At 46.1% G+C, this 26,923-nt stretch overlaps 1 protein-coding gene across 1 annotated transcript; it reads left to right on the forward strand.

Moving 5' to 3' along the window:
• Positions 1–48: 48 nt before the first annotated feature.
• On the forward strand, positions 49–26,786 carry tstd3 (thiosulfate sulfurtransferase like domain containing 3). Its single transcript, XM_072499608.1, has 4 exons — positions 49–245; positions 17,958–18,134; positions 20,974–21,133; positions 26,000–26,786. The coding sequence occupies exons 1-4, from the start codon at positions 137–139 to the stop codon at positions 26,064–26,066; spliced, it is 513 nt and encodes a 170-aa protein (XP_072355709.1). The 5' UTR covers positions 49–136; the 3' UTR covers positions 26,067–26,786.
• Positions 26,787–26,923: the final 137 nt, after the last annotated feature.

Raw genomic sequence — 26,923 nt, forward strand, 5'->3', positions numbered from 1 at the left:
ACCCACCTCGCTCTGAGAAAAAGTCGGCTTATCTCCGTGTGCGCATGTGCCAGCCTCCCCTGCCCGCTCTCCCCCGCCCGCCCCTGTGGTGACGGTTGGTTTTGGAAGCTTGGCCCGAGCGCTCTGAGTTTGCAGCATGCCCCGTGCGTTGGGCTTCATCTCGGCGCTACTCTTGCGGACGGCGATCCGGGGCTGGGCCGCAGAGGTGTGCCGACAGGACCGAAACCAGCGGCTGCTCTCTTGGGGTGAGTGAGAAGCGGCCCAGGAATCGCCTGGAGCTCCGGAGAAGCTTGCCTAGCCTGACCCATAACCTTGAGCGTTACAGAAAGTAAAACACTGAGCATTCTGCAAAATAACACTCAATTCAGCTCAAATTGATAAGTAAGTGTGTGTGGGGGTGGGGTGGAGATATATACATGCGTGTGTTTTAAAATGATGATGGCAAGAATGGTTAATGTTTAACAAAAAAGTTTGGATTGGATTTGTTTATTGTCATGTGTAACGAGGTACAGTGAAAAGTATTTTTCTGCGAGCAGCTCGACAGATCATTAAGTACATGGGAAGAAAAGAAAATACATAATAGGGCAACACAAGGTATACAATGTAACTACATAAGCACTGGAATCGGGTGAAGCATCCAGGGGTGTAGTGTTAATGAGGTCAGTCCATAAGAGGGTAATTTAGGAGTCTGATAACAGCGGGGAAGAAGCTGTTTTTGAGTCTGTTTGTGCGTGTTCTCAGACTTCTGTATCTCCTGCCCGATGGAAGAAGTTGGAAGAGTGAGTCAGCCGGGTGGGAAGGATCTTTGATTATACTGCCCGCTTTTCCCAGGCAGCGGGAGGCGTAGATGGAGTCAATGGATGGGAGGCAGGTTTGTGTGATGGACTGGGCGATGTTCATGACTCTCTGAAGTTTCTTGCGGTCCTGGGCCGAGCAGTTGCCATACCAGGCTGTGATGCAGCCAGATAGGATGCTTTCTATGGTGCATCTGTAAAAGTTGGTAAGAGCTAATGTGGACATGCTGAATTTCCTTAGTTTCCTGAGGAAGTATAGGCGCTGTTGTGCTTTCTTGGTGGTAGCGTCGACATGGGTGGACCAGGACAGATTTGGAGATGTGCACCCCTAGGAATTTGAAACTGCTAACCATCTCCACCTCGGCCCCGTTGATGCAGACAGGGGTGTGTGTACAGTACTTTGCTTCCTGAAGTCAATGACCAGCTCTTTAGTTTTGCTGGCATTGAGGGAGATGGTTGTCACTGCACTACTCCACTAGGTTTCATTTGTTGCATATGTACTTTTATGAGGAGTAGGTGTAATGTGGCTCTTAGGACTGACAGCATCTGCGTAGAGAGATACAGTCAGTGTTTCAGGTGGATTTTGGGGGAAATGTTTTAGCTGTGACTTAAGTCAATCTTTCTCAACTGTTGAGACAGAAGCTTGGGGGCGTTCACTCTGCAGATTGTCCAGGCTAATGCAATGCTGAGGAAGTACCGTCTCTCGAAAGAGATCTTTAACGGGAGGTATTTATTACAAAAATGATGAGGTCAATTGGGATAATTTTAATGGGGCCACAAGTAGAATTTAAGAACCAAGAACAATACAGCACAGGAACAGGCCCTTCAGCCCTCTAAACCTGTACCGGTCATGACACCACCCTTGCCAAAACCCTCAGCACTCCCTTGTGCTGTAACCCTCTATACCCATCCTATCCATGTATTTGTCGAGGTGCCTTTTGAATGCCATTAATGCGTCTGCTTCCACAACCTCCCCTGGCAATGCATTCCAGGCACTCACCACCCTCCTGTAAAAAAAATTTTTTTTTCATCTACCTCGCACGCCTCCTCTGAACTTTGCCCCACAGACCTTAAACCTATGCACCCTGGTGACTGACCCCTCCATCCTCTGAAAGAGTGCCTGCCCATCCACTCTATCCATGCCCCTCATAATCTTGTAGACCTCTATCAGGTCACCCCTCAACCTCCGTCGTTCTAATGAAAAAAGTACACGACTATCCAACCTCTCCGGATAGCTAACACCCAGGAGGTTTATCGGGCAACATCCTGGTAAACCTCCTCTGCACCCTTTCCAAAGCCTCCACATCCTTCTGGTAGTGTGGCAACCAGAATTGTGCACAATATTCAAAGTGCAGCCTTACCAAGGTTCTATACAACTGCAGCGTGACTTACCAGTTTTTATACTCGATGCCCCGTCCAATGAAGGCAAGCATTCCGTATGCTTTCGTGACTACCTTGTCCACCTGTGTTGCCACTTTCAAAGATCCAAGGACCTGCACGCCCAAATCTCTCTGACTTTCTATATTCCTAAGAGTTTTGCCATTTTGGTGGCTCCCGCTCTGGCCGGACTTTTGGACCTTTCCCCCTGACTTTTTTGCGTTTTGAGTGCTGGCTTTGAAGGCGAAATCAATCTGGCACTGGTTCCACACATTGGTGTATGGAACAAAGAACCCCAAGAGATCAAAAAGGGAGAAATAAGAAGACAGCAAGGGCTGGGTGGAGGTTGCGGCAGAAGACAATATGGGTGATGTTCGGACCTCTGCTGTGACGGCCCAACCATCAACGGAGGAGTTGATGCCGGTCATTCAAGAGGGCTTCGCTAGGCAGAAAGGGGACTGTCTTGATCCGATAAAGGAATCGATCGATCGGCTGGAGCGCAGGCTGGATGCCCAGGATCGGACGATTCAGAAGCTGGAGAAAGCGCTGGCAGACCAGGGGGAGCACCAAACGGTGGTTGAGCTGTAGGTGGGGATGCTGAAGGATCAGCAAAAAAGGCTGCTGGGAGAAGGTAGAAGACTTGGAGAATAGAGCTCGCCAGCAGAATTTAAGAATTGTCGGTCTCCCGGAGGTGGCTGATGCTGGCGCGTTTGTGGCGAGTATGTTTCAGAAGCCTCTGGGGGAGGGGGCTTTTCCCCAACCGTTGGAGGTGGACAGGGCGTACAGAGCGCTGACTATGATGCCGTGGCCGGAGGACCCCCAAGGGCGATGGTGGTCCAGTTTCACAGGTTCCTGGATAAGGAGTGTGTTCTCCAGTGGGCCAAGCATACGCGGAGCTGCAAATGGGACAACAGCATTTTGCGTGTTTACCAGAATCTGAGCATGGAGGTGGCCAGAAGGAGGGCAGGCTTTAACCAAGTTAAGGCGATCCTGTTCAAGAAGCGGGTGAAATTTGGACTGTTATGCCCGGCACATCTTTGGGTTACGCATGAGGACCAGCACCATTATTTTGAGTCGTCCGAAGACACAATGGACTTTGCAAAGAGGAAAAGGCTGGTGCAGAACTGACAACTTTTTGTTTTAAGTTGCAACTTTTTGAGTGATGTTTATGTTTCTATTGTCGTGTCTCTTCTGTACTTGAGTTTGGTTGAAGAAGGGGAAAGTAAAAGTTATTGGTTTCTGCGGGTTTTCGATGTTTTGGTGGGGGTGGCTGGTGGGGCTTTTTACTTGGTATTACTTTGATTTACACTATTGGGGGGGGGGGGGCGTTCTGTGTGTTTTTCGTTTTGGGCTGTTTCTTGTGTTAATTAGACGATTGTTTGGGGTCGGTTTGATGAGGAAGTGATTTCGATGGGCGGGGGAGTGAGGGAACAATAGGTGGGAGACTTCTTGGCACCAGAGGCGAGGGCCACCAGGCTAGCTGGGTGAGCTAGTCTACGGAAGCGAAGTGAGGGTGTGTGCATATGATTAATCTACGGCAGGGGTTAGGTTACAAAGTGTTGTTGCTGGGAGGGGGGAGTTACTCTGCTGACGAGGGAGGGACTTCGGTTTCGGGACAGAGAGGAGGTCGGTGGTGGGGGGTGCCAGGAGGTGGGCCGATAGAGGCGTGGCGGATGGGCTGGTGGGGGGCCCAGGAAAGGGGATGGTTGATTGGCAGGGGGGGGGGGGCACGGTGCCCCCCAACTAGGCTGATCACCTGGAATGTTAAGAGGGTTGAACAGACCGGTCAAGAGGGCACGTGTGTTCGTGCATCTGAGGGTTCTGAAGGCGGACGTGGTAATGTTGCAGGAGATAGACCTGAAGGTGGCGGATCAAGTCAGGCTAAGGAAGGGTTGGGTCAGTCAGGTCCTTCATTTGGGGCTGGACACTGGTATTATAGGTATTACGGTACCTGATAGGCTGAAGCACCATTGGTGGAAACTGTATGCTTTCTATTGGTTCGGATGTATGGTAGCTCTGCCCTGCTAGGTGGGGTATAAGAGCCCATGCCGTCCCAGCAGCCTTCATTCTGTACCTGAGCTGCTGGGGGAAACATCTAGCTTATTAAAGCCTTCAGTTGGACTACAACCCCGCTTTAGTGGTCATTGATCGTGCATCAATTTAATAAGCTAGTTTTTTAAGAAGAAAGGATGGAGCTCCGAATCAAGCCCGAGTGTCTGCAACTTAGCCCCCACACGGCAAACTCAGCGGCAATCTTTAAGCTTTGAAGGATATCTCGGGACGGCCGAAAAAACACCCACGGGAGAGCAGAAACTGCAAGTCCTGCACTCCAGGGTGAGCCCGGAGATTTACCCCCTCATCGAGGAAGCAGAAGACTGTGATGCAGCAATAGAGCTGCTAAACGGACACTATTTCCGCCCCATAAACCAGGTCTACGCCCGGCAACTGCTTGCAACAAGGCGACAAACCCCTGGGGAATCGCTGGAAGAATTCTACCGTGCACTCCTGGTGTTGGGAAGAAGCTGCAGCTGCCCGCAAGTTTTGGCGAGCGAACATACGGAACTCTTAGTCCAGGACGCTTTCGTGACAGGTATGCTATCCTCACAAATCCGCCAGCAACTGTTAGAATAAGACACTCTGGGTCTCGGAGACAGGGGCCCTTGCGGGCTCCCTGGATGTGGCCTTCAGGAACGCCTGCGCTTACGTTCCCGACCGCGCGGCAGCCCCCTGGGCAGCGTGGAACCCCTCCGCGGCCGACCCCGAGACTTCCCCCATCCCCCCACAGGCCTGCGCTGCAAGGCGGCCTGGCAACCCCGGGGGGCCCCGCTGCTACTTTTGCGAGCAGGCCAAGCACCCCCGCCAGCGCTGCCTGGCCCGCGCATCCACCTACAAGGGATGCGGCATTTTGTGGGGGTATGTCAGGCCCGTGCGGTTGCCGCGGTCTCCGGCGGCGAATGCAGACCGCAACCATAAACTTCTCCACGGTCCCCGTGCGGCCAGCAGTCACCGCTATCTTCATAATCCAGGTCCACGTGCGGACCCCGGGCGCCGCCATCTTGTTCCGCGGACGCCACATTGGAGGGATGGGCACGCCATTTTGTGCACCCCCAGCCATGTGCGACCAATGGGCGCCGCCATCTTGGATGAACCCCCGGGACCCTAGCTCGGCTGACCACACTCTGCCCGAAGAGAACTCTTAACTGCTGCAATTAGCCTCGGTGACCCTGGATCAGTCTCGGCCTCGAACACTCTCAACTGCTACGACGACCGTATTCATCAACGGGCACGAGACATCCTGCCTAATCTAATCTGGGAGCACGGAGAGCTTCATACACCCTGACACGGTAAGACGCTGTTCTCTCCTCATCCACCCCGTTTATCAAAAAATCTCCCTGGCCTCCGGAGTTCACACTCAGTAGAGATAAAGGGGTTTTGTGTAGCAAACCACAGTCCAGGGAAGGGAGTTTAAAATTTTCTGTCTCTGCGTCCTTCCCCACCTCTGCGCGGTTACACTCCTGGGTTTAGACTTCCAGTGTAACCTCCAAAGTCTAACCTTCAAATTCGGCGGCCCTATACCCCCCTTACAGTCTGCGGCCTCGCGACCCTTAAGGTCGACCCGCCTTCCCTGTTTGCGAACCTCACCCCGGAATGCAAACCCGTCCCCACCAGGAGCAGACGGTACAGTGCCCAGGACCGGATCTTTATTAGGTCAGAGGTCCAAAGGCTACTGAGGGAAGGTGTCAATGAAGCCAGTAACAGTCCCTGGAGAGCTCAAGTAGTGGTGGTAAGTATAGGATGGTCATTGACTACAGTCAGACCATCAACAGGTTTACGCAGTTGGATGCGTACCCTCTCCCCCGCACATCCGACCTGGTAAACAGGATCGCGCATTATAAGGTCTTCTCCACGGTGGATCTCGGGTCCGCCTGCCACCAACTCCCCATCCGCACTAGTGACCGCAAATACACTGCCTTCGAGGCAGATGGACAGCTCTATCATTTCTTAAGGGTTCCCTTTGGTGTCACTAACGGGATCTCGGTCTTCCAACGAGAGAGGGACCGAATGGTTGACCGGTACGGTTTACGGGCAACATTCCCGTATCTCGATAATGTCACCATCTGCGGCCATGACCAGCAGGACCACGACACCAACCTCCGAAAATTTCTGCAGACTGCAAAAATCCTTAACCTTACATACAACAAGGATAAATGCATGTTTAGCACTGACCGCCTAGCCATCCTCGGCTATGTAGTGCGAAATGGAGTTGTAGGCCCCGACCCTGAATGCATGCGCCTCCTTATGGAGTTCCCCCTCCCTCACTGCTCCAAGGCCCTGAAGCGTTGCCTAGGGTTTTTTAGCTACTATGCCCAGTGGGTCCCCAACTATGCGGAAAAGGCCCGTCCACTGATCCAATCCACAGCTTTTCCCCTGTCGATAGAGGCCCGCCAGGCCTTCAGCCGCATCAAAGCAGGCATTGCAACGGCCACAATGCACGCCATCGACGAGTCCCTTCCCTTCCAAGTCGAGAGCGACGCGTCCGGCGTAGCTATGGCGGCCACCCTCAACCAAGCGGGCAGACCCGTGGCCTTCACTCGTACCCTCCATGCTTCTGAAACCCGCCACTCCTCAGTCGAAAAGGAGGCCCAGGCCATAGTAGAAGCTGTGCGACATTGGAGGCATTACCTGGCCGGCAGGAGATTCCTCTCCTCACGGACCAACGGACGGTTGCTTTCATGTTCGATAATGCACAGCGGGGCAAGATAAAAATCAACAAGATCTTGCGGTGGAGGATCGAACTCTCCACCTACAACTACGAGATCTTGTATTGTCCCGGGAAGCTAAATGAGCCTCCTGACGGCCTGTCCCGCGGCACATGTCCCACCGCACAAGTGGACCACCTCCGAGCCCTCCACGAGGACCTCTGTCACCCGGGGGTCACTCGCTTTTTCCATTTTGTCAAGACCCGCAACCTGCCCTACTCCATCGAGGAGGTCAGGACAACCACCAGGGACTGCCAAATCTGCGCGGAGTGCAAACCGCACTTCTACCGACCAGAGAAAGAGCACCTGATAAAGGCTTCCCGTCCCTTTGAACGCCTCAGTATGGACTTCAAAGGCTCCCTCCCCTCCACTGACCGCAACACTTACTTCGTGAACGTGATTGGCGAGTACTCCCGGTTCCCATTCGCTATCCCCTGCCCCGACATGACCGCAACCACCGTCATCAAGGCCCATAGCATCTTTGCACTGTTCGGGTTCCCCGCTTACATACACAGTGATAGGGGGTCCTCCTTCATGAGCGACGAACTGTGTCAATTCCTGCTCAGCAAGAGCATCGCCTCGAGCAGGACGACGAGTTACAACCCCCGGGGTAACGTTCAGGTAGAGAGGGAGAACGGAACGGTCTGGAAGACCGTCCTACTGGCCCTACGATCCAGGAACCTCCCAGTCTCCCGCTGGCAGGGAGTCCTCCAGGATGCCCTCGACTCCATCCGGTCACTGCTTTGTACGACCACCAACCAGACACCTCACGAACGTCTCCTTGTCTTCCCTAGCAAGTCCTCATCTGGGACCTCGCTCCCGACCTGGCTCACAGCACCCAGACCCATCCTGCTCCGAAAACACGTGCGGGCGCACAAGTCGGACCCGTTGGTCGAGAGGGTCCATCTGCTCCATGCTAATCCCCAGTACGCCTATGTGGCGTACCCCGACGGCCGACAAGATACGGTCTCCCTACGGAACCCCACGCACATCCCAGCCACCAGTCCCACCCTCCCCTCCACCGCAGCACCTTACAGGAGGGTCGGTCCTTCCGCCGGCCCCACCCACCGACGCTGCCCGCAGGCGCTCCCTTCCCAGGTCAACCGTTTTCCCCACCAGCGCCGTCTAGGGATGCCGAAGCTGCCATGGAGATCTAAGCCACGCTCCCGGAGTCACAGACGCCCGAGCCTCCACCGGAGTCACCACCGAAGCTCCGACGATCACAGAGGACGACCAGGGCCCCCAATCGACTGATTGCTTCATTTTAAATTGTAAACTGTAAATGTAAACCATCATAGCTATCAGAATTGTAAATAGTTACAAAATAGTTGCCATGTTTTGTAGTTTCAGGCCACCACCCCCGCCGGACACTTTTTTTAAAAAACGGGGTGAATGTGGTATTATAGGTATTACATAGAACATAGAAAAATACAGCACAGAACAGGCCCTTCGGCCCACTATGTTGTGCCGAACCTTTGTCCTAAATTAATCATAGATTATCATTGAATTTACAGTGCAGAAAGAGGCCATTCGGACCATTGAGTCTGCACCGGCTCTTGGAAAGAGCACCCTACCCAAAGTCAACACCTCCACCCAACACCAAGGGCAATTTTGGACACTAAGGGCAATTTATCATGGCCAATCCACCTAACCTGCACATCTTTGGACTGTGGGAGGAAACCGGAGCACCCAGAGGAAACCCACGCACACACGGGGAGGATGTGCAGACTCCGCACAGACAGTGACCCAAGCCGGAATTGAACCTGGGACCCTGGAGCTGTGAAGCAATTGTGCTATCCACAATGCTACCGTGCTGCCCTTAAGAACAAATAAATCTACACTATATCATTTTACCGTAATCCATGTACCTATCCAATAGCTGCTTGAAGGTCCCTAATGTTTCCGACTCAACTACTTCCACAAGGCAGTGCATTCCATGCCCCCACTACTCTCTGGGTAAAGAACCTACCTCTGACATCCCCCCCCTATATCTTCCACCATTCGCCTTAAATTTATGTCCCCTTTTCAACCTGGGGAAAAAGTCTCTGACTGTCTACTCTATCTATTCCCCTGATCATCTTATAAACCTCTATCAAGTCGCCCCTCATCCTTCTCCGTTCTAATGAGAAAAGGCCTAGCACCCTCAACCTTTCCTCGTAAGACCTACTCTCCATTCCAGGCAACATCCTGGTAAATCTCCTTTGCACCTTTTCCAAAGCTTCCACATCCTTCCTAAAATGAGGCAACCAGAACTGTACACAGTACTCCAAATGTGGCCTTACCAAGGTTTTGTACAGCTGCATCATCACCTCACGGCTCTTAAATTCAATCCCTCTGTTAATGAACGCTAGGACACCATAGGCCTTCTTCACAGCTCTATCCACTTGAGAGGCAACTTTCAAAGATGTATGAACATAGACCCCAAGATCTCTCTGCTCCTCCACATTGCCAAGAACTCTACCGTTAACCCTGTATTCCGCATTCATATTTGTCCTTCCAAAATGGACAACCTCACACTTTTCAGGGTTAAACTCCATCTGCCACTTCTCAGCCCAGCTCTGCATCCTATCTATGTCTCTTTGCAGCCGACAACAGCCCTCCTCACTATCCACAACTCCACCAATCTTCGTATCGTCTGCAAATTTACTGACCCACCCTTCAACTCCCTCATCCAAGTCATTAATGAAAATCACAAACAGCAGAGGACCCAGAACTGATCCCTGCGGATCATTATTGTTTGTGGATTCTCATTGTAGAATGGTTACACAAATGAAGAAGGCCACTTGGCCTTTCGTGCCTATGCATGATCTCTGCAACTATGCCTGCAAAACACCTTGTCCTCCTCTCTCCTTTTTGCCTTAACCTTGAAAATTTTCTCTTTTAGATATTTCTCTTTGAAGGCCTCCCTTGAATCAGCATTTACCACACTCTGGGAGTGTGTTCCAGATCCTAACCACTGTGCGTAAAAACCTTTTTTGTAATGTTGCCATTACTTCTTTCGTCATTCACCTTCAACCGTAAATCTATTTACTCTGATTCCCGACCCTTACACTAATTGGAACAGTTTCAGCTATTCCCTCCAGACCTCTCATTATCTTGCATACCTCTATGAAATTTCCTCTTAATCTTCTTTTGGATTGGATTGGATTTTGTTTTGTTTATTGTCACATGTACTGAGGTACGGTGAAAAGTATTTTCCTGCGAGCAGCTCAACAAATCATTAAGTACATGAAAATTAAAGAAAATACAAAATAGGGCAACACCAGGTACACAATGTAACTACATAAACACTGGCATTGGGTGAAGCAGACAGGTTAATCCGGTCAGTCCATAAGAGGAAGCGGTTTTTGAGTCTATTCGTGTGTGTTCTCAGACTTTTGTATTTCCTGCCCGATGGAAGAAGTTGGAAGAGTGAGTAAGCTGGGTGGGAGGGGTCTTTGATTGTGCTGACCACTTTCCCCAGGCAGCGGGAGGTGAATATGGAGTCAATGGATGGAAGGCAGGTTTGTGTGATGGAGTGGGCTGTGTTCACAGCTCTCTGAAGTTTCTTGCGGTCTTGGGCCGAGCAGTTGCCATACCAGGCTGTGATGCAGCCAGATAGGATGCTTTCTATGGTGCATCTGTAAAAGTTTCCGAATTTCCTTAGTTTCCTGAGGACGTATAGGCTGTTGTGCTTTCTTGGTGGTAGTGTCGATGTGGGTGGACCAGGACTGATGTGTACCTCTAGGAATTTGAAATTGCTAACCATCTCCACCTCTGCCCCATTGATGCTGACAGGGGTGTGTACAGTACTTTGCTTCCTGAAATCAATGACCAGCCCTTTAGTTTTGCTGGCATTGAGGGATAGATTGTTGTCGCTGCACCACTCCACTAGGTTCTCTATCTCCCTCCTGTACTCAGACTCATCATTGCTCGAGATCCGGCACACTATGGTCGTATCGTCAGCAAACTTATGGATGGAGTTTGAACCAAGTTTTGCCACGCAGTCGTGTGTACAGGGAGCATAGTACGCAGTCTTGCGGGGCTCCGGTACTGAGGACCATTGTGAAGGAGGTGTTGTTGTTTATTCTTACTGATTGTGGCCTGTGGGTCAGAAAGTCGAGGATCCAGTTGCCAGTTTTCTCCATGTAGATCAGCCCCAGTGTCTCCAATCTATCCACATTACTGAAGTTCTTCATCTACTGAAACATTTTCTTGAATCTTTTTGACATCCTCTTTCACATCCTTTCTGAGGTATGGTGCCCAGAATTGGACACAATACTCCAGTTGAGGTCAAACAAGTGTTTTGTACAGGTTTATCACAACCTCCTTGCTTTTGTAATTCATGCATCCTATTTAGAAAGTCCAGGATTCTGTCTTTTGTTTCACTTTATCCACCTTTGTCAATCCATGGGAAATGTTCCCGTGGATTGGGAAAAATGCTAACACCACATCTTTATTCAAAAAGGGAGGGAGGCAGAATGTGGGAAATTACAGACCAGTTAGTTTAATCTATTGTTAGAATCAATTATCAAAGAAGTAATATCAGGACATTTGGGAAGTCAAAACGCTATCCATCAGGGGCTAGTTTAGCACACTGGGCTAAATAGCTGGCTTTTAAAGCAGAGCAAGGCAGGCCAGCAGCACGGTTCAATTCCCGTACCAGCCTCCCCGAACAGGCGCCGGAATGTGGCGACTAGGGGCTTTTCACCGTAACTTCATTTGAAGCCCACTTGTGACGATAAGCGATTTTCATTTTCATCAGAGTCAGCATGATTTTATGAAGGGCAAATCATGTTTGACTAATTTGCTAGAGTTTTTCGAAGATGTAACAAGCAAAGCGAATAATGGGGATCCTGTAGACGTAGTCTATCTGTCCCTCCGGAAGATGTTTTATATGGTGTCGCACAGAAGGTTAATTCACACGGTTATAATATGGGGTAATTTATTAACTTGGATAAAAGACTGGCCAACGGACAGAAGACAGAGAGTCGGGATAAATGAGTCTTTCTCTGGATGGCAAGATGTAATTAGTGGGGTGTCACAGGGTTCGGTCCTTGGAGTCCAATCTATTTCAACGACTTGGATACTGGGACAGAGGGTTCTACAGCCAAATTTGCAGATGGCACAAAAATGGGTGGGACAGTAAGTTGCAAAGAGGAAATAAGAATTTTCAAATGGATATAGATAGGTTAGGAGAGTGGGCCAAAATGTGGCAGATGGAGATTTGCCTGGATAAGTCTGAGATCATGCATTTTGGTCAGTAAAATGGGAAGGCAACTTATGGGAAGAGACTTTGGGGTGCTCCATTACAGAGGATCCTCGTTCATGAGTCACAGAAAACGAGCATGCAGGTAAAACAGATAATAAAGATAGTGAATGGAATGGGTATTTACAGCTAAAGGAATAGAGTACAAAAGGAAATGCTGTTGCAACTATACACTGCATTGGTGAGACCACATCTGGAGTATTATGCACAGTTTTTGTCCCCTAATTTGAGGAAAGATGTAGTGTCATTGGAGGCAGTTCAGAGGAGGTTCACTTGGTTGATTCCAGAGATGTGGGGTTTGTGGTATGAAGAGAGATTGAACAGTTTAGTCCGATATTTCTATAGTTTAGAAGACTAGGAGGAGATCAAATTGAGGTTTACAAGATGATAAACGTGTGGATAAAGTAGACGTGGAGTGGATGCTTCCTCTTGTGGTACATTCTAGAACGAGAGTCATAGTTTTAGGATAAGAGGTAGCAAATTTAAAATGAAGTTGAGGAGAAACTGCTTCTCCCAAAAGGTTGTAAATCTGGAATTCACCACCCCAGAGTGTGGTGGATGCTGGACAGTGAGTAAATTTAAGGAGGAGTTAGACAGATTTTTTAATTGGTAACGGGTTGGAGGGTTATGGAGAATGGACAGGACGGCAGAGTTAAGTCCAGGATGAGATCAGCCATGATCAACTGGCGGAGCAGACTTGATGGGCCAAATGGCCTAAAATTCTGCTCCTATAACTTATGAACTTGCCAGAATCTGTATACATTTTCAACCACTTTACCAACCTGTCATACCACCTTCAATCGTTTGTGCACATATACCCATAGATCCCCGTGCTCCTGCACACAAGTTTAGAATTGTACCCTTTCATTGGAAATTAACCTGGACAAATGCGAGGTGATGCATTTTGCTAGATCCAATTCAGGTGGGAACTATAAAATAAATTGCAGAACCATCAGGAGCATAGAGACACAGTGAGATCTGTGCGTGCAGGTCCATAGATCCTTAAAAGTGGCAGCACAGGTGGAAATGTTGGTAAAGAAAGCATATGGCATGCTTGCCTTCATAGGACGGGGTATCGAGTATAAAAGCTTGAAAGTTATGTTGCAGTTATATACAACGTTGGTTAGGTCACATTTTGAATACTGTGCCCAATTCTGGTCACCACACTGCTGGAAGGACGTGGAGGATTTGGAGAGTGTACAGAAAAGGTTTACCAGGATGTTGCCTCCTATGTAAGGTATTAGCTATGAGGATAGAGTGAATAAACTGGGATTGTTCTCCCTCGAGAAATGGAGGCTGAGGGATGACCTGATCGAAGTTTATTAAATTATTAAGGGTATAGATAGGGTGAATAGTTGGAGGCTTTTTCCCAGGGCGGAATTGACAATTACAAGGAGGCACAGGTTCAATGGAGATGTGCGGGGAAAGATTTTTACACAGAGGATGGTAGTGGCCTAGAATGCACTGCCAAGTGAGGTGGTTGAGGCAGATACGTTAGTGACCCTTAAGGCTTATCTGGATAGGCACATGAACAGACTGGGTATAGAAGGATACAGGCGATTGGTCTAGATAGGACACATGATCGGCGCAGGCTTGGAGGGCCGAAGGACCTGTTCCTGTGCTGTATTGTTCTTTGTTGTTTGTTTGTTCTTTGTATTTATGTTGTTTCTGCTCATTCTTCTTACAGAACAAATCATTTCACATATCTGTTTAAACTTCATCTGCCACTTGTCTGCCCATTCCACCAGCCTGTCTGTGTCCGCTTGAAGTTTATCATAATCATCCTCACCGTCCACAATACTTCTGAGTTTTGTCATCTGCAAATTTATCATAATCTTTATTGTCCCAAGTAGGCTTACTTTAACACTGCAATGAAGTTACTGTGAAAAGCCCCTAGTCTCCACACTCCGCCTGTTTGGGTATACAGAGGGAAAATTCAGAATGTCCAAATTACCTAACAGCACGTCTTTCGGGACTTGGGGGAGGATACCGGAACTTCCGGAAAAAACCCACGCAGACACTGAGAACGTGCAGACTCCACACAGGCAGTGACCCAAGTCGGAGTTGAACCTTGGACCCTGGAGCTGTGAAGCAACAGTGCTAACCACTGTGCTACAGTGCCACCCACAATTATTTTGTCACTGCTCTGTATACCCAAGTCTAGGTCATTAATACGTATCAGATAAAGCTGTGTGGGTCCTAATACTGACCCCTCAGGAGCCTCACTATCCATCGTCCTTCAGCCTGAAAAACAACCGTTCATCACTCCTGTTTCCTGTCACACAGCCAATTTCAGTACTGTTACTGCCCCTTTTATTACATGGGTTTTAACTTTCCTGACAAACATTTGTTGGGATTCAGCCTCTTTACTGACCCCAAAATTATTCTTATCAAGGACTCATCTTATTGGCAAAAAGAATAAGCGCAAACTTAGAATGCAAACTAACATTGTTTATTGAACAACAAATATCAGTAACATTCCATTAGTTGAGTCATAGCACGGTGCAGAAGTTTGACGTGTCTGTCTGTATTTCCGTGGATCCCGGGACTTCTGGGTTTTCTCTTTTCTTTGATTCCTTTCACTTGGTCCTTCATTCAAGATTTTAACTTGGTTCACTTAGTTCGGACATGCATACAAACCCTTATTAGCTTTAAGACTACAACTCTAATTTCCCGGTCCACCTTCTCCAAGCTGCAAAACAGCTTCCTAACAAAGATTATTCACTTTCTCTTAAAGCAATTACCTTTTCCCCTAATACTGGATTCTTACGGCAGTCCCCAACCTGTGACAATTGTAATAGTTACTTCTGGGTTCTTGTGGTAACCCTCAATCCATGGCAACCCTCAACCCATGGCAATTACATCTCAGCTGGCAATGTCCTAGGCAAGTGCTAACTTCCAAGTAAGTGTACTACTATTAACTCCTTACTTTCTCTCCCAACAAATAACTTGTGTCTCCTCAATTTCTAGACCATCAAGTAAATGTCTTGACCCACCTCATTCCCTAGAACCAAATGTGCAATTGCCCTCTTCTTTATTGTACTGAAAGCTTTAGAAAATTCTCCTGAACACACTTAAACTCTTCTCTCTTTGACCTTGACCTTGCACTATCACTATCTCCAGCTGTGCTAGGATAATTAAAGTCCTCCATTATAACCACTCTATAATTCTTGTACCTCTCTACGATTTGTTCCTCTATATCTTTCCCAGTAGTTAAAGACCTATAGACGAGCAATGTCTGCACTTCAAAAAGTACTTCAGTGGCTGTACTTTAAGACATAATGGGATTGTAAAAGGTCTAGTGTAAATGCAAGTTCTTTTTCTATGAGCCAAGAGTTGATTGAGTCAGAAAAAAAGAGAATGTGGAGGAGAGGAAAAGAAGCATGTTAGCATTTCTTATTGTAGCATACACCGATACTGTATAGCTTAAAATATCTGTCATACCATGTGATGGTGCAAGGCGAACCACATGATGATGAGGCTAAAAAAACAAACATGGATCCAAAGGAGGGATAAATGTTTCCATCATAATAGCAGGGAAGTTGGAAAGCATGGAAGCCTTGTCAGATGAGAAGTTTTCTGTGGCCTGGAGGTAATAGACCCCAGTGGTGGGGACCACCCTTTGGATTTGTACGACTCACAGGAAGGAAATCCTGATCTCAAGCACCAACCTCATCTTTTCCTATCCCAGTGGTTCTACTGCCGTCCTCTATTATGAGAACGAGTTGTTCGAAAAAAAATAGAAGCCATGGTTAAGTTGGAACGGTATTAACCTCCATGCTTTAAAGTATAGAAATATGAGATGGTTTGCCTCAAACTTGCATTGAACTTCATTAGAACAGAGTAGGAGGCCATTATAGGATAGAAAGTAACTTGGAGACACTCGGAGTATTCAAGTAGTGTGTAAGATGTTCAGCAGTATGGTAAAGGAAATGCATCACATTACTTCAAAGTAAGCAACATTAATACACTGTGGCTCTTGAATGACCTTTGGGCACTGCAGAGTTTTCAGTCCACAATTAGAAGTATCAAAATGCTGATTTAAATCTTTGCTAGTTTGATTAGATCTGGTTAGATAACGTTTTGTGGCTTCCACTTATAGGGAGCACTTGCACTGACACCCAGTGGTGCTTAGCAATCACATTTTTAAAAGTGCATCTGGTGAGTGCGGTTTAGCCATTAATGGTTTCTGCTAAAATGTTGCCAATGATGATTTCTGACCCTAGCACTAGTCTCAAACCCTGGTCTTAATTTCTAGTTTTTATTCCTAAACTTAACCTCGAACTGTTACCAAACCTTAACTCAAAACACAACCTGAATCCTAATTCGCAGCAACTAAATTACATATCAGTCGTGTGGTTCTGGGTCACTTTTGGTGCCTCTAACCATTGTAACTTCATCGATGGCCACATTGTCACAATTCAAAATAAGCATAAAACCCTTTGGCCTTCCAAGTCTGTTATCTCCAGTGGATGTAAAGCATCGGATGATCTTTTGAAGAAGAGGACAGTTATCACCAGTGTTCTGTCCAATATTTATCCCTCAATACAAATCATGAAAACAGATGATCTGGTCATTGTCAACTGCTGTGAACACATTGGCTGCAGTGTTTCCTACTTTACAACCTTGACTAGACTTTTAAAAAGTACTTCCTTAGCTGTAAAGAGCTTTGGAACATCCTGAGGTCGTGAAAGAAGCACCATCTACTTTTTTAAAATTTGTTCATGGGATGTGGGCATGGCAGGCTGTGCCAGCATTCATTGCCCACCCCTAATTGCCCTTGAGAGAGTAGTTAAGAGTCAGCCACATTGCTGTGGGTCTGGAGTCACATGTAGGCCAGACCAGGTAAGGATGGCAGATTTCCTTCCCTGAAGGACATTAGGGAACCAGATGGATTTTTACGACAATCGGCAATGGTTTTGCGGTCATCATTAGACTTTTAATTCCAGGTATTTTATTAAATTCAAATTTCACCATCTGCAGTGGTGGGATTTGAACCTGGGACCCCAGAGCATTACTGTGGGTCTCTGGTTTACTAGTCCAGTGACAATACCACTACGCCATCACCTCCCCAATTTTTATAACTAATCCTACATTTTGTGCCCCCTTGTTATTTATTAACTCACCAAGCAGAGGAAATAACATTTCACTGCCATTGTATTTGACATGTAGACAGTCTTCCACTACTAGCATTAGCATCAGCTCTCTCTGCATTTCATGTATGGTAATTTAACCAGAATTGCCAATCATCTTTTAAGATGGATTTTGAAAAATAAAATTTGATGCCCTGTATGTATTAAAGTAGTGATGAGAGAGGTAACTCAAGCATTAGCAGTCCTGAACATTTTATAGGAGTGTCCTGCAACAATTTCTATCACATAGTTAAACACAAGTTTCTTGTAATCTTCACCAGGTTAAATTCCGAGTGCACATGAAAAGTGCAGTGCTGATCAAGAAGGAAACTTCTTTTGAGCTAATGTTGCTAAATCAGAAGACCAGTTTCTCTGCAGCAGTTAGTGGTGTGGAAGCCCCTGGTCGTACTCATGCAAAGCATTTTGACAACCTTAATCACCCACCCATCCACCCCACAAAATATATTGAGTAACATTTATAAGCTTTAATAAAATTATGTGGTTGTTTTCATACTGCTTGCTGTCATTGAAATTGTGTTGCTAATTATTGGCTGTTTAATTGCTTAAATGTATTCATGCTTCCAATTTTGTATCCGAATCCCTGTAAAAATAGCTTAAAACTTTAAAATTGTGTTTTTATATATAGCTCCATTTTACCTGAGTCAGTCCAGCAGCTACCGGAGTATTTGTACAGCTCCCTCTGAATCTGTCACCTACCAGGAATTAAAGCAGATGCTCAAATCAAATACAATTGTGATCGATGTTAGAGAATCGTGGGAGATCAAGGAGTATGGACAAATTCCTGGATCTATAAATGTACCACGTGAGTATATATTTATGGGTATAATCCACTCTCCAGTGCACTATAAATTTTATAACTATTGTACTGATGTGGGACAATAATGAAACAAATAGGTTTTGAATTATGGTGCCAAAGTGTTTGAATTGGAACCCCAGAACTAATGCTCAAGCTATATTTCTGCTTCTGGTCAATGCTTCTGGGTCATGCAGGCCCTCAACCATGTGGAAGAAAATAACAGTTGTCGAGGGTCAAAATAACTTGATATGCTAAGGTTCTTCAGTCTTGAAAGCAGGTATTAATGAGGGAACCTCTTTGGGATTACATAAAATATACATAGATAGAAAGGATTTAACACCATACATTTTAGAGATAAGTGGGACCTGGAAAAGAGAGCCCGTACTCCGTGGTACAGGGTGTGGATTGGCATGATAAAGCAGATTTTTCATTCAAGGAATATAGGCTGCAGCATTTAGGAAACAAGAAGATGAATGAGAAATACTAGGTTAGGTGTTCTAGAAGAATGAAGAAAAAATGTCACATTCACCTAGTGGATTAGCAACGCAGATATTGAGTTTATATTCTATCATGGAAAGTTGTGGAATAGAATTCAGGAAGTCTGCAATTTTCGGGGTTGCTTCTGGGTGGTCACAAAACCCCAAACTAATTCAAAGAGAGTCAGCCGCCTCCATTTGTGTACACCTGTAATTGCACACTTTGTGACTGATTCTTGATGCCTTCTAAACTGACTATTTGTTTGCAATCATTTCAAGGCAAGACGTAGGCAATTATAACCTGGTTGTCATTGCTAAGCATGAAAAGCAGCAAGGTATATTCCGCTAATAATGTTGAGATTTGTGAAAGTGCCTCAATGTTGCAGATTGCATTAATGTACAATTCTACTGCTGCTAATAGCCCACGGAACCTCATGGATGGTAAGTTTGGGTTTTTTAAATTACCCTCTGCCTCTCCCAATTGGCACAGTGGTAGTACATCACTACATGGTGGAGGTAACATCACTGTGGAGACAAGATTTTTCATTCACAGAATTACACAGTGCAGTGGAGACCCCTCGGCCCATCCACATGTGGAAAACACCTGACCTAACTACCTAATCCCACTTACCAGCATTTGGTCCATAGCCTTGAATGTTGTGATGTGCCAAGTGCTCATCCAGGTACTTTTTAAAGAATGTGAGGCAACAAGCCTCTACCACCCTGCCAGGCAGTGCAATCCAGACCCTCGCCACTCTATTAAAAAAAAAAAGGTTTTCCCTTGCATCCGCCCGAAACCTCCTGTCCCTCACCTTGAACTTGTGTTGCTTCGTGACTGACCTTTCAACTCGGTGAGGGGGGGACAGCTGCTCCCTATCCACCATGTCCCTCATAACCCCTCCATCAGGTCTTCTCTGCTTCAACAAAAACTACCCAAGTCTATCCACCCTCTCGTCATAACTTAAATGTTTCACCTGAGGCAACATCCTCGTAAATCTCCTCTGCAGTCCCTCCAATGCAAACACATCTTTTCTGTAATATGGTAACCATAATTACATACACGTCTCCAGCTGTGGCCTCACCAAAGTTCTATACAACTCTGACATGACCTCCCTGCTTTTGTAATCTATACATCGATTGATGAAGGCAAGTGTTCCATATGCCTTTTTTACCACCCTATTAACCTGCTCTTCTGCCTTTAGAGACAAACTCATCAAGGTCACTTTGTTCCTCAGAACTTCCTAGTGCCATGCTGTTCATTGAATGCTTCCTTGTCAAATTACTCCTTCCAAAGAAAGTGTATCACCTTTTAGGGTTAAATTATATCTGCCACTAATCTGCCCATTTGGCCATTCCGTCTGTATCTTCCTGTAACCCACTCACTGTTAACCACCCGCCAATCTTTGTCATCTTACACTCATCCTACCCTGTGGACTGTGCTGTGGTCAGTTCTACCATTGTTTTTGTGGACATTTGTGTTTGCAGTACGAAAGTTTCTGGGGACGAGGACAAGAACAAATAGGCCATTTCCTCATAAAATTTCCCTCTATTCTTCAGAACTCAACCAGCTGTCATTGGTGGTGTTGCAAAGCCATTTTGAAATACCCAACCCCAGAATACACGATTATTTTTTCTTCCCTCCGAATACCTAAAAGTGCTGTTCAATAAGGAGAATTTGTCATGTAAGAGGTGGCAGCAGAGGGATGGTGGAGTGCTGTGTTGGTTGTGGTAGGTGATAACTGTTGGAATGTTTTCTTCATCTGATGCCATGAAACTTCAGTGGAACCAAGTCAGTGTTCGACTCCTATGCTGTTTCCACGTGTTTGTGTATCATTTTGCCCCATTCTGACTGGACCCAGAGATGGTAATAAGGTGTATAAGATGTTTGTCAGGCTGTTGCTTGACTAGTTTGTAGGGCAGTTTTTTGGCAACAGTCCCCAAATGTTGGTTAGTGCTTTGCAATGTTGACTGAGCTGAGATTGTCCTCTGCTTGCATGTTTTGGTCTGCAAGAATATCCGCCTCCCACTAAGCGGTGAGGTAGGCCTTAAAGATATTACTAATTTGATTTGCAGGGACACAATCTTAATGGCAGTGTTTTTACTGTATATGTGAGTGCTATTTTGCGACTGGATTTATACATTACAACAGTTCCCATGAAAAACTAAAACTGCTAAAATTTTAAAATATTACAAACATCATTTAACCTTTGAGAGCCGCAATAGAGAGCGGCAAAATATTGTGCTCTTTTGGATCTGTGAACATGTCTAAAATAAATACTATTACATTTTTAAAAATAAGTATATTTTATCTTATTGGTGGAACTGTTTGAATATGGATTGCATTGATTTGTTTTTCCATTTATCTGAAGTGGGGCAAGTCGAGCAAGCCTTGAAGTTGAAACCCAGCAAATTTATGGAAACATACAATGGGAAGATGCCTTCCACATCCGACAAAATTGTCTTTTCATGTTTGGCAGGAATCCGAAGCAAGGCGGCTTTAGATGCTGCGGTATCAATGGGCTACAGTAGGTAAGTACTGACAACATAAAATATCTTGTTACTTTTGTATCTGATTTGTTTTTAAGTTAGCTAAGGGAACCTGGTGGCCAGGATTCATACTGTCACAGAACTAGAAAAATGCACAAACAGACTCAAAAACAGCTTCTTCCCTACTGTTACCAGACTCCTAAATTACCTTCTTATGGACTGACCTGATTAACACTTCATCCCTGTATGCTTAACCCAATGCCGGTGTTTATGTAGATACGTTGTGTACCTTATGTTGCCCTATTATGTATTTTCTTTTCTTTTCATGTACTTAATGATCTGTTGAGCTGCTCGCAGAAAAATACTTTTCACTGTACCTCGGTACACATGACCATAAACAAAATCCAAATCCAAAAGACCCTTTTTCCTGCTGTCAAATTTGCCAGTATTTTTCTGCATGAAAGCCACGTAGCCATAATCCCACTCACGTTTACGCTCATACCTTGTATTAATTTCTTCTTTGCAAACAAATTCCTGTTTCAACAGCGGCAAAGAAAACAAAGTATAACCACTCCCAAGGTTTTATATACTTTATAAAGCCTTCACTTTAATTCTTCGTGATTCATAAATGTGTGTCCTCTTGTTACCACCTGACTAGTTCATGGAAATGGTGTTTGATATTTACATTATTGCAGCACTTTAAATTCTTGCAGACCAAAACATGCAAGACTTCTGTAATGCCACTTTACCATCAGTCGGTTAATCTCCTTCAGGTGTGTCTCTTGGAGGAACACTGTCATCCCGAAAGCTTTTCAGATGGGCGAAGACTCTGGATCTTTTAACTGGCCATTGAGTCCCCTGATGTTCCAGGTGACTATGGTGATGGACGGGTTTCTGTTTCCCCCCACCCTTACGGGGTCAGCCACACTTACTGCGTGGATGTGCCCCTGCACTCCAGGGTCTCCATCCATGCTAATATGGCCAGCAAGGTAGCATAGCAGTTAGCACAATTGCTTCACAGCTCCAAGGTCTCATGCATAAATTCTACTTCTAAGCTACTTCTACAACTAACAGGCCTAGTCCACCAGGTCAGGGGAACAAATGGCCTTTCGTTCGGGTTCTGAGTCTGCGGGATTCGAAGTTGTTACGGACTGGTAGCTAGGAGCGCCTGTCTCGTAGCGAGCGTTGACTTAAGACTTACAGGATATCGGCGGCAGCTGAACCGGTCACTGTCAAGGGTTGGTTCGTGTTGCTGAGTGACCCGTTCAAGAAGAACGATTTGAACATGGGGGCTTAACTTTATAGTCCCCAGGGGCTTCCCACCTTTCGGGGCGGACCACCTTTCGGGGCGGACCCTGTACCTGGTTCCAAGTGATTGGACTTCGTTCCAATCGCTTGGTTCGATTTCTCCAATACTGGAGCGGTTCCCTGATCGATGGGCGGTCTTGAGGTGTCCGTTAACCTCTTTTATGTTGGCTCCTGCTGGCGCCGGGGAGTCTGGCTTGGTTTTGTTTATCCCAAATGTTTCGATTGTACCTGGGGATCGCTCATAGTATGTAGATGGCTGCTACATTATTATGCTGATGGCTGCTTGTATCGATGATGTCTGGGCTTTTGCAGAGTTTAATACACAGTAAACTTGCACCTGCTGTGTTGGCTGAATTTCCCTGCAGCCTTTGCTGTCCTCCATTTTACATCGGGAGTTGGCCAACTCAGGTGGCTACAGCCCTCCTTGTGATCCTAACGCGAAGCATGAAGGATCACATAACTACGTTATTTTTCATTCCCTGACCCGGCGAGCACTCTTCTATGGCCTCTACACTGACCATAACTATGCAAAAAAAATGTAACTGACAATTCTGAGGGGCGCTATGTCAAACAGGGACATGCATTACAAAACAAGAAAATCAGAACCTCTAACTACCCTTAATAAACTACACTCACTCAAACATTTCATCACACTAACTTCCTAAACCATAAAAACAAAATCATAGTAGTATTATTCACATTTTTCTGGCTTGGCAGTCAAGCTCCGGATTGATGTGGAGATGCCGGCGTTGGACTGGGGTGAGCACAGTAAGAAGTCTTACAACACCAGGTTAAAGTCCAACAGGTTTGTTTCGATGTCACTAGCTTTTGGAGCGCTGCTCCTTCCTCAGGTGAATGAAGAGGTATGTTCCAGAAACATATATATAGACAGATTCAAAGATGCCAGACAGTGCTTGGAATGCGAGCATTAGCAGGTGATTAAATCTTTACAGATCCAGAGATGGGGTAACCCCAGGTTAAAGAGGTGTGAATTGTGTCAAGCCAGGACAGTTGGTAGGATTTCGCAGGCCAGATGGTGGGGGATGAATGTAATGCATGAATATGTTGCTAACGTTTGGTTGGTTTAATTGGCTCGGTTTTATAACCTTTGCTCCTGAGTCGCCAGATATCTTTATGATACCGCCACGAGGTTCAAGTAATGATCAATAACTCAATTCACCAATTCATAGATTATCATAGAATTTACAGTGCAGAAGGAGGCCATTCGGCCCATCGAGTGCACCGGCTCTTGGAAAGAGCACCCTACCCAAGCCAACACTAAGGGCAATTTTGGACACTAAGGACAATTTATCATGGCCAATCCACCTAACCTGCACATCTTTGGACTGCGGGAGGAAACCGGAGCACCCGGAGGAAACCCACGCACACACTGGGAGGATGTGCAGACTCCGCACAGACAGTGACCCAAGCCGGAATTGAACCTGGGACCCTGGAGCTGTGAAGCAATTGTGCTATCCACAATGCTACCGTGCTTAGTAAGATTCAAATCAAAGCACATTAATTATACACAGTAATCGCTACTCATGCATAAATTCTACTTCTAAGCTACTTCTACAACTAACAGGCCTAGTCCACCAGGTCAGGGGAACAAATGGCCTTTCGTTCGGGTTCTGAGTCTGCGGGATTCGAAGTTGGTACGGACTGGTAGCTAGGAGCGCCTGTCTCGTAGCGAGCGTTGACTTAAGACTTACAGGATATCGGCGGCAGCTGAACCGGTCACTGTCAAGGGTTGGTTCGTGTTGCTGAGTGACCCGTTCAAGAAGAACGATTTGAACTTGGGGGCTTAACTTTATAGTGCCCAGGGGCTTCCCACCTTTCGGGGCAGACCACCTTTCGGGGCGGACCCTGTACCTGGTTCCAAGTGATTGGACTTCGTTCCAATCGCTTGGTTCGATTTCTCCAATACTGGAGCGGTTCCCTGATCGATGGGCGGTCTTGAGGTGTCCGTTAACCTCTTGTGTTGGCTCCTGCTGGCGGCGGGGAGTCTGGCTTGGCTTTGTTTATCCCAAATGTTTCGATTGTACCTGGGGATCGCTCATTAGTATGTAGATGGCTGCTACATTATGCAGCTGTCTGGGCTTTTGCAGAGTTTAATACACAGTAAACTTGCACATGCTAGTTTCTGCCTGTGTTGGCTGAATTTCCCTGCAGCCTTTGCTGTCCTCCATTTTACGTCGGGAGTTGGCCAACTCGGGTGGCTACATTACTGTGTGTGCAGAGTCTGCACGTTCTCCCCATGTATGCGTGGGTTTCCTCCCACAGTCCAAAGATGTGCAGGTTAGGTGGATTGGCCATGCTAAATTGCCCTTAGTGTCCAAAATTGCCCTTAGTGTTGGGTGGGGTTACTGGGCTGTGGGGATAGGGTGGAGGTGTGGGGTTGGGTAGGGTGCTCTTTCCAAGAGCCAGTGCAGACTCGATGGGCTGAATGGCCTCCTTCTGCACTGTAAATTCTATGAAATGCCCTTTGCCCTATCGGCCGGTGGGCTAGCATTTACAACGGCGACCCATGTCCACCACCTCGGTCTTCCTTTCCCGGATTTTGCTGCCCTTGTTCTCTTTTCTGCTCCTTTGCTGGTTCAGCGGCATTTCCTGCATGGTTTTGGGTTGGGGTGGACACCTAAGTTGAGGTCTCTAAGAGGAGAGTCACCTTTCATGCAACTGCTCACATTTCCGTCACAAGAATTCCTGAATCCCCATCCTTAATCACACGCTGCACAAAGTAAATTCTCATGTCTCCATTGCTTCTTTTTCCAATTACCTCAAATTTGTGCCATCTCGTTCTTGATCCTTTCACCAGTGGGAATAGTTTCTCCCAATGATTTTTAGTGCCTCTATCAAATCTCCCCTCAGAATCGCAGAATTATTCTGGCACACCAGGAAGCCATTCAGCCCATTGTTTCTGCACCGCTCTCCCAAGTGAGCAATCGTATCCCTGCATATTGTTTTTATTCAGATAATCCTCTAATGCCCACTTGAATGCCCCCACCACACTTCCAGGTAGTGCATTCCAGACCCAAACCACCTCGTGTGAAAAAAGTTTTTACTTGCATTTGATTTGCAAATCACTTTGAACCTGTGCCCTCTCATTCTTGATCCTTTTACGAGGAGGACCATTTTCCAGTGTCCAGCCTCATAATTTTGAACACCGCTCTAATCTTCTGTGCTTTCTCTCCAAGGAGAACAGGCCAAGCATCTCAGATCTTCATAACTGAACCATAGAAATGTTACAGCACAGCAAGAAATGAGCTGCCCATTCTAACTCCTGAAATTTCCATTCGTGGAACCATTCTCATGAGTCTTTTCCGTACTCCAAGAGCCTTCAAGCTTTCCTGAAGTGTGGCACCCAGAACTATATGCAGTACTCCAGTTGAGTAAAAACAAATAATTTTCATAAATCCAGTACCAGAAAAATTACTGCACTCCAAAAACAATTCAGTATATGAGGTGCTTTGAGACAATTTGATGTGTCTTTACTTTTGTACTAGCCCTAATACTTATCAGTGAAAATATAAATTCATACTGTTCTGTTACCACTGGATGACAACGGGGCTAATTGGTGGGGTTTTGTTTTTCTTTCAGAGCTCTACATTTCCCTGGTGGTTGGGAAGAATGGGTGAGACAAGAATTTTCTGAGAAGCAACACTGAACTGTTGTAAGAGATCCTTCTGGAATATAAGCATATGAAGAAATTAATTTAAAAACAGAATATGAATCATCTTTATTGCAAAATGTTCCTCCAGACTTGTAATACTTTACATCATGATCACTACTCAGGAATGTTAAATCTTTTTAGTTTTTCTTATTCATTTCGCTCAAAAAAAATGGAATGTTTTTCTATATGTGGGGATTGTGAAATCTTAATGACTTCTTGAGGAATGGTTTGCTCGGTGTGCTTCAGTTGACATGAGTAACTCTAGCAATGTTTAAGGTGGCGTATCTGATAAAGCAATGTTTTACCATGAGTATTCTTTTGGAATATAATCCGAGGAGACTAAATTCATCTGTGTTTACTGTTTTCTTAATAATGTTAATAATGCAAAATCTTTATTAAAGCAGTTTTTATTTTAACAACTGTGATTCATAACCTTAAATCAAATTCGTGCATTTTTAAGCATATACTGTATCATGGAATTGCCTTTTTTAAAGTTGTTGCACCTGTGTATTTAGGCACAACACAGCTAGTAAATATATTTTGAAACTGAAAATAGAGAAATACAGTTTTTGTTCATGTGGATTTAATTTTTTCCCCTATCCAACACGCTGTATTTCATATGTTGAAAATTGTCCTGACAATGTCACTGCAAATTTTTCTTATAAAGCACCACTTTGCATGCATTTCATCATAATAAATCTGTCCTGTGTTAAAGGCCTCTCGTTTTGACTTCTGGTGACAGCAATGAACTGTGTGGTCGCTCATAAAGTAGCTCCTGCCTTGGGACTTTTTTTTTTTTTTTTTTGCCCGTTTTGTAGGTGCTGTGCAGGAAAAGTGGTACACTGGAAGGA

This window comes from Scyliorhinus torazame, chromosome 4, assembly GCF_047496885.1.
Source record: "Scyliorhinus torazame isolate Kashiwa2021f chromosome 4, sScyTor2.1, whole genome shotgun sequence".
Classification (NCBI taxonomy): Eukaryota; Metazoa; Chordata; class Chondrichthyes; order Carcharhiniformes; family Scyliorhinidae; genus Scyliorhinus; species Scyliorhinus torazame.

Excerpts from the sequence above, each read along its gene's own strand:
- tstd3 (XM_072499608.1), top strand. The coding sequence starts at position 137 with ATGCCCCGTGCGTTGGGCTTCATCTCGGCGCTACTCTTGCGGACGGCG. Across the intron at positions 246-17,957 it reads CCAGCGGCTGCTCTCTTGGG|CTCCATTTTACCTGAGTCAG; the intron begins GTGAGTGAGAAG and ends TTTTATATATAG. Across the intron at positions 21,134-25,999 it reads GTATCAATGGGCTACAGTAG|AGCTCTACATTTCCCTGGTG; the intron begins GTAAGTACTGAC and ends TTTTTCTTTCAG.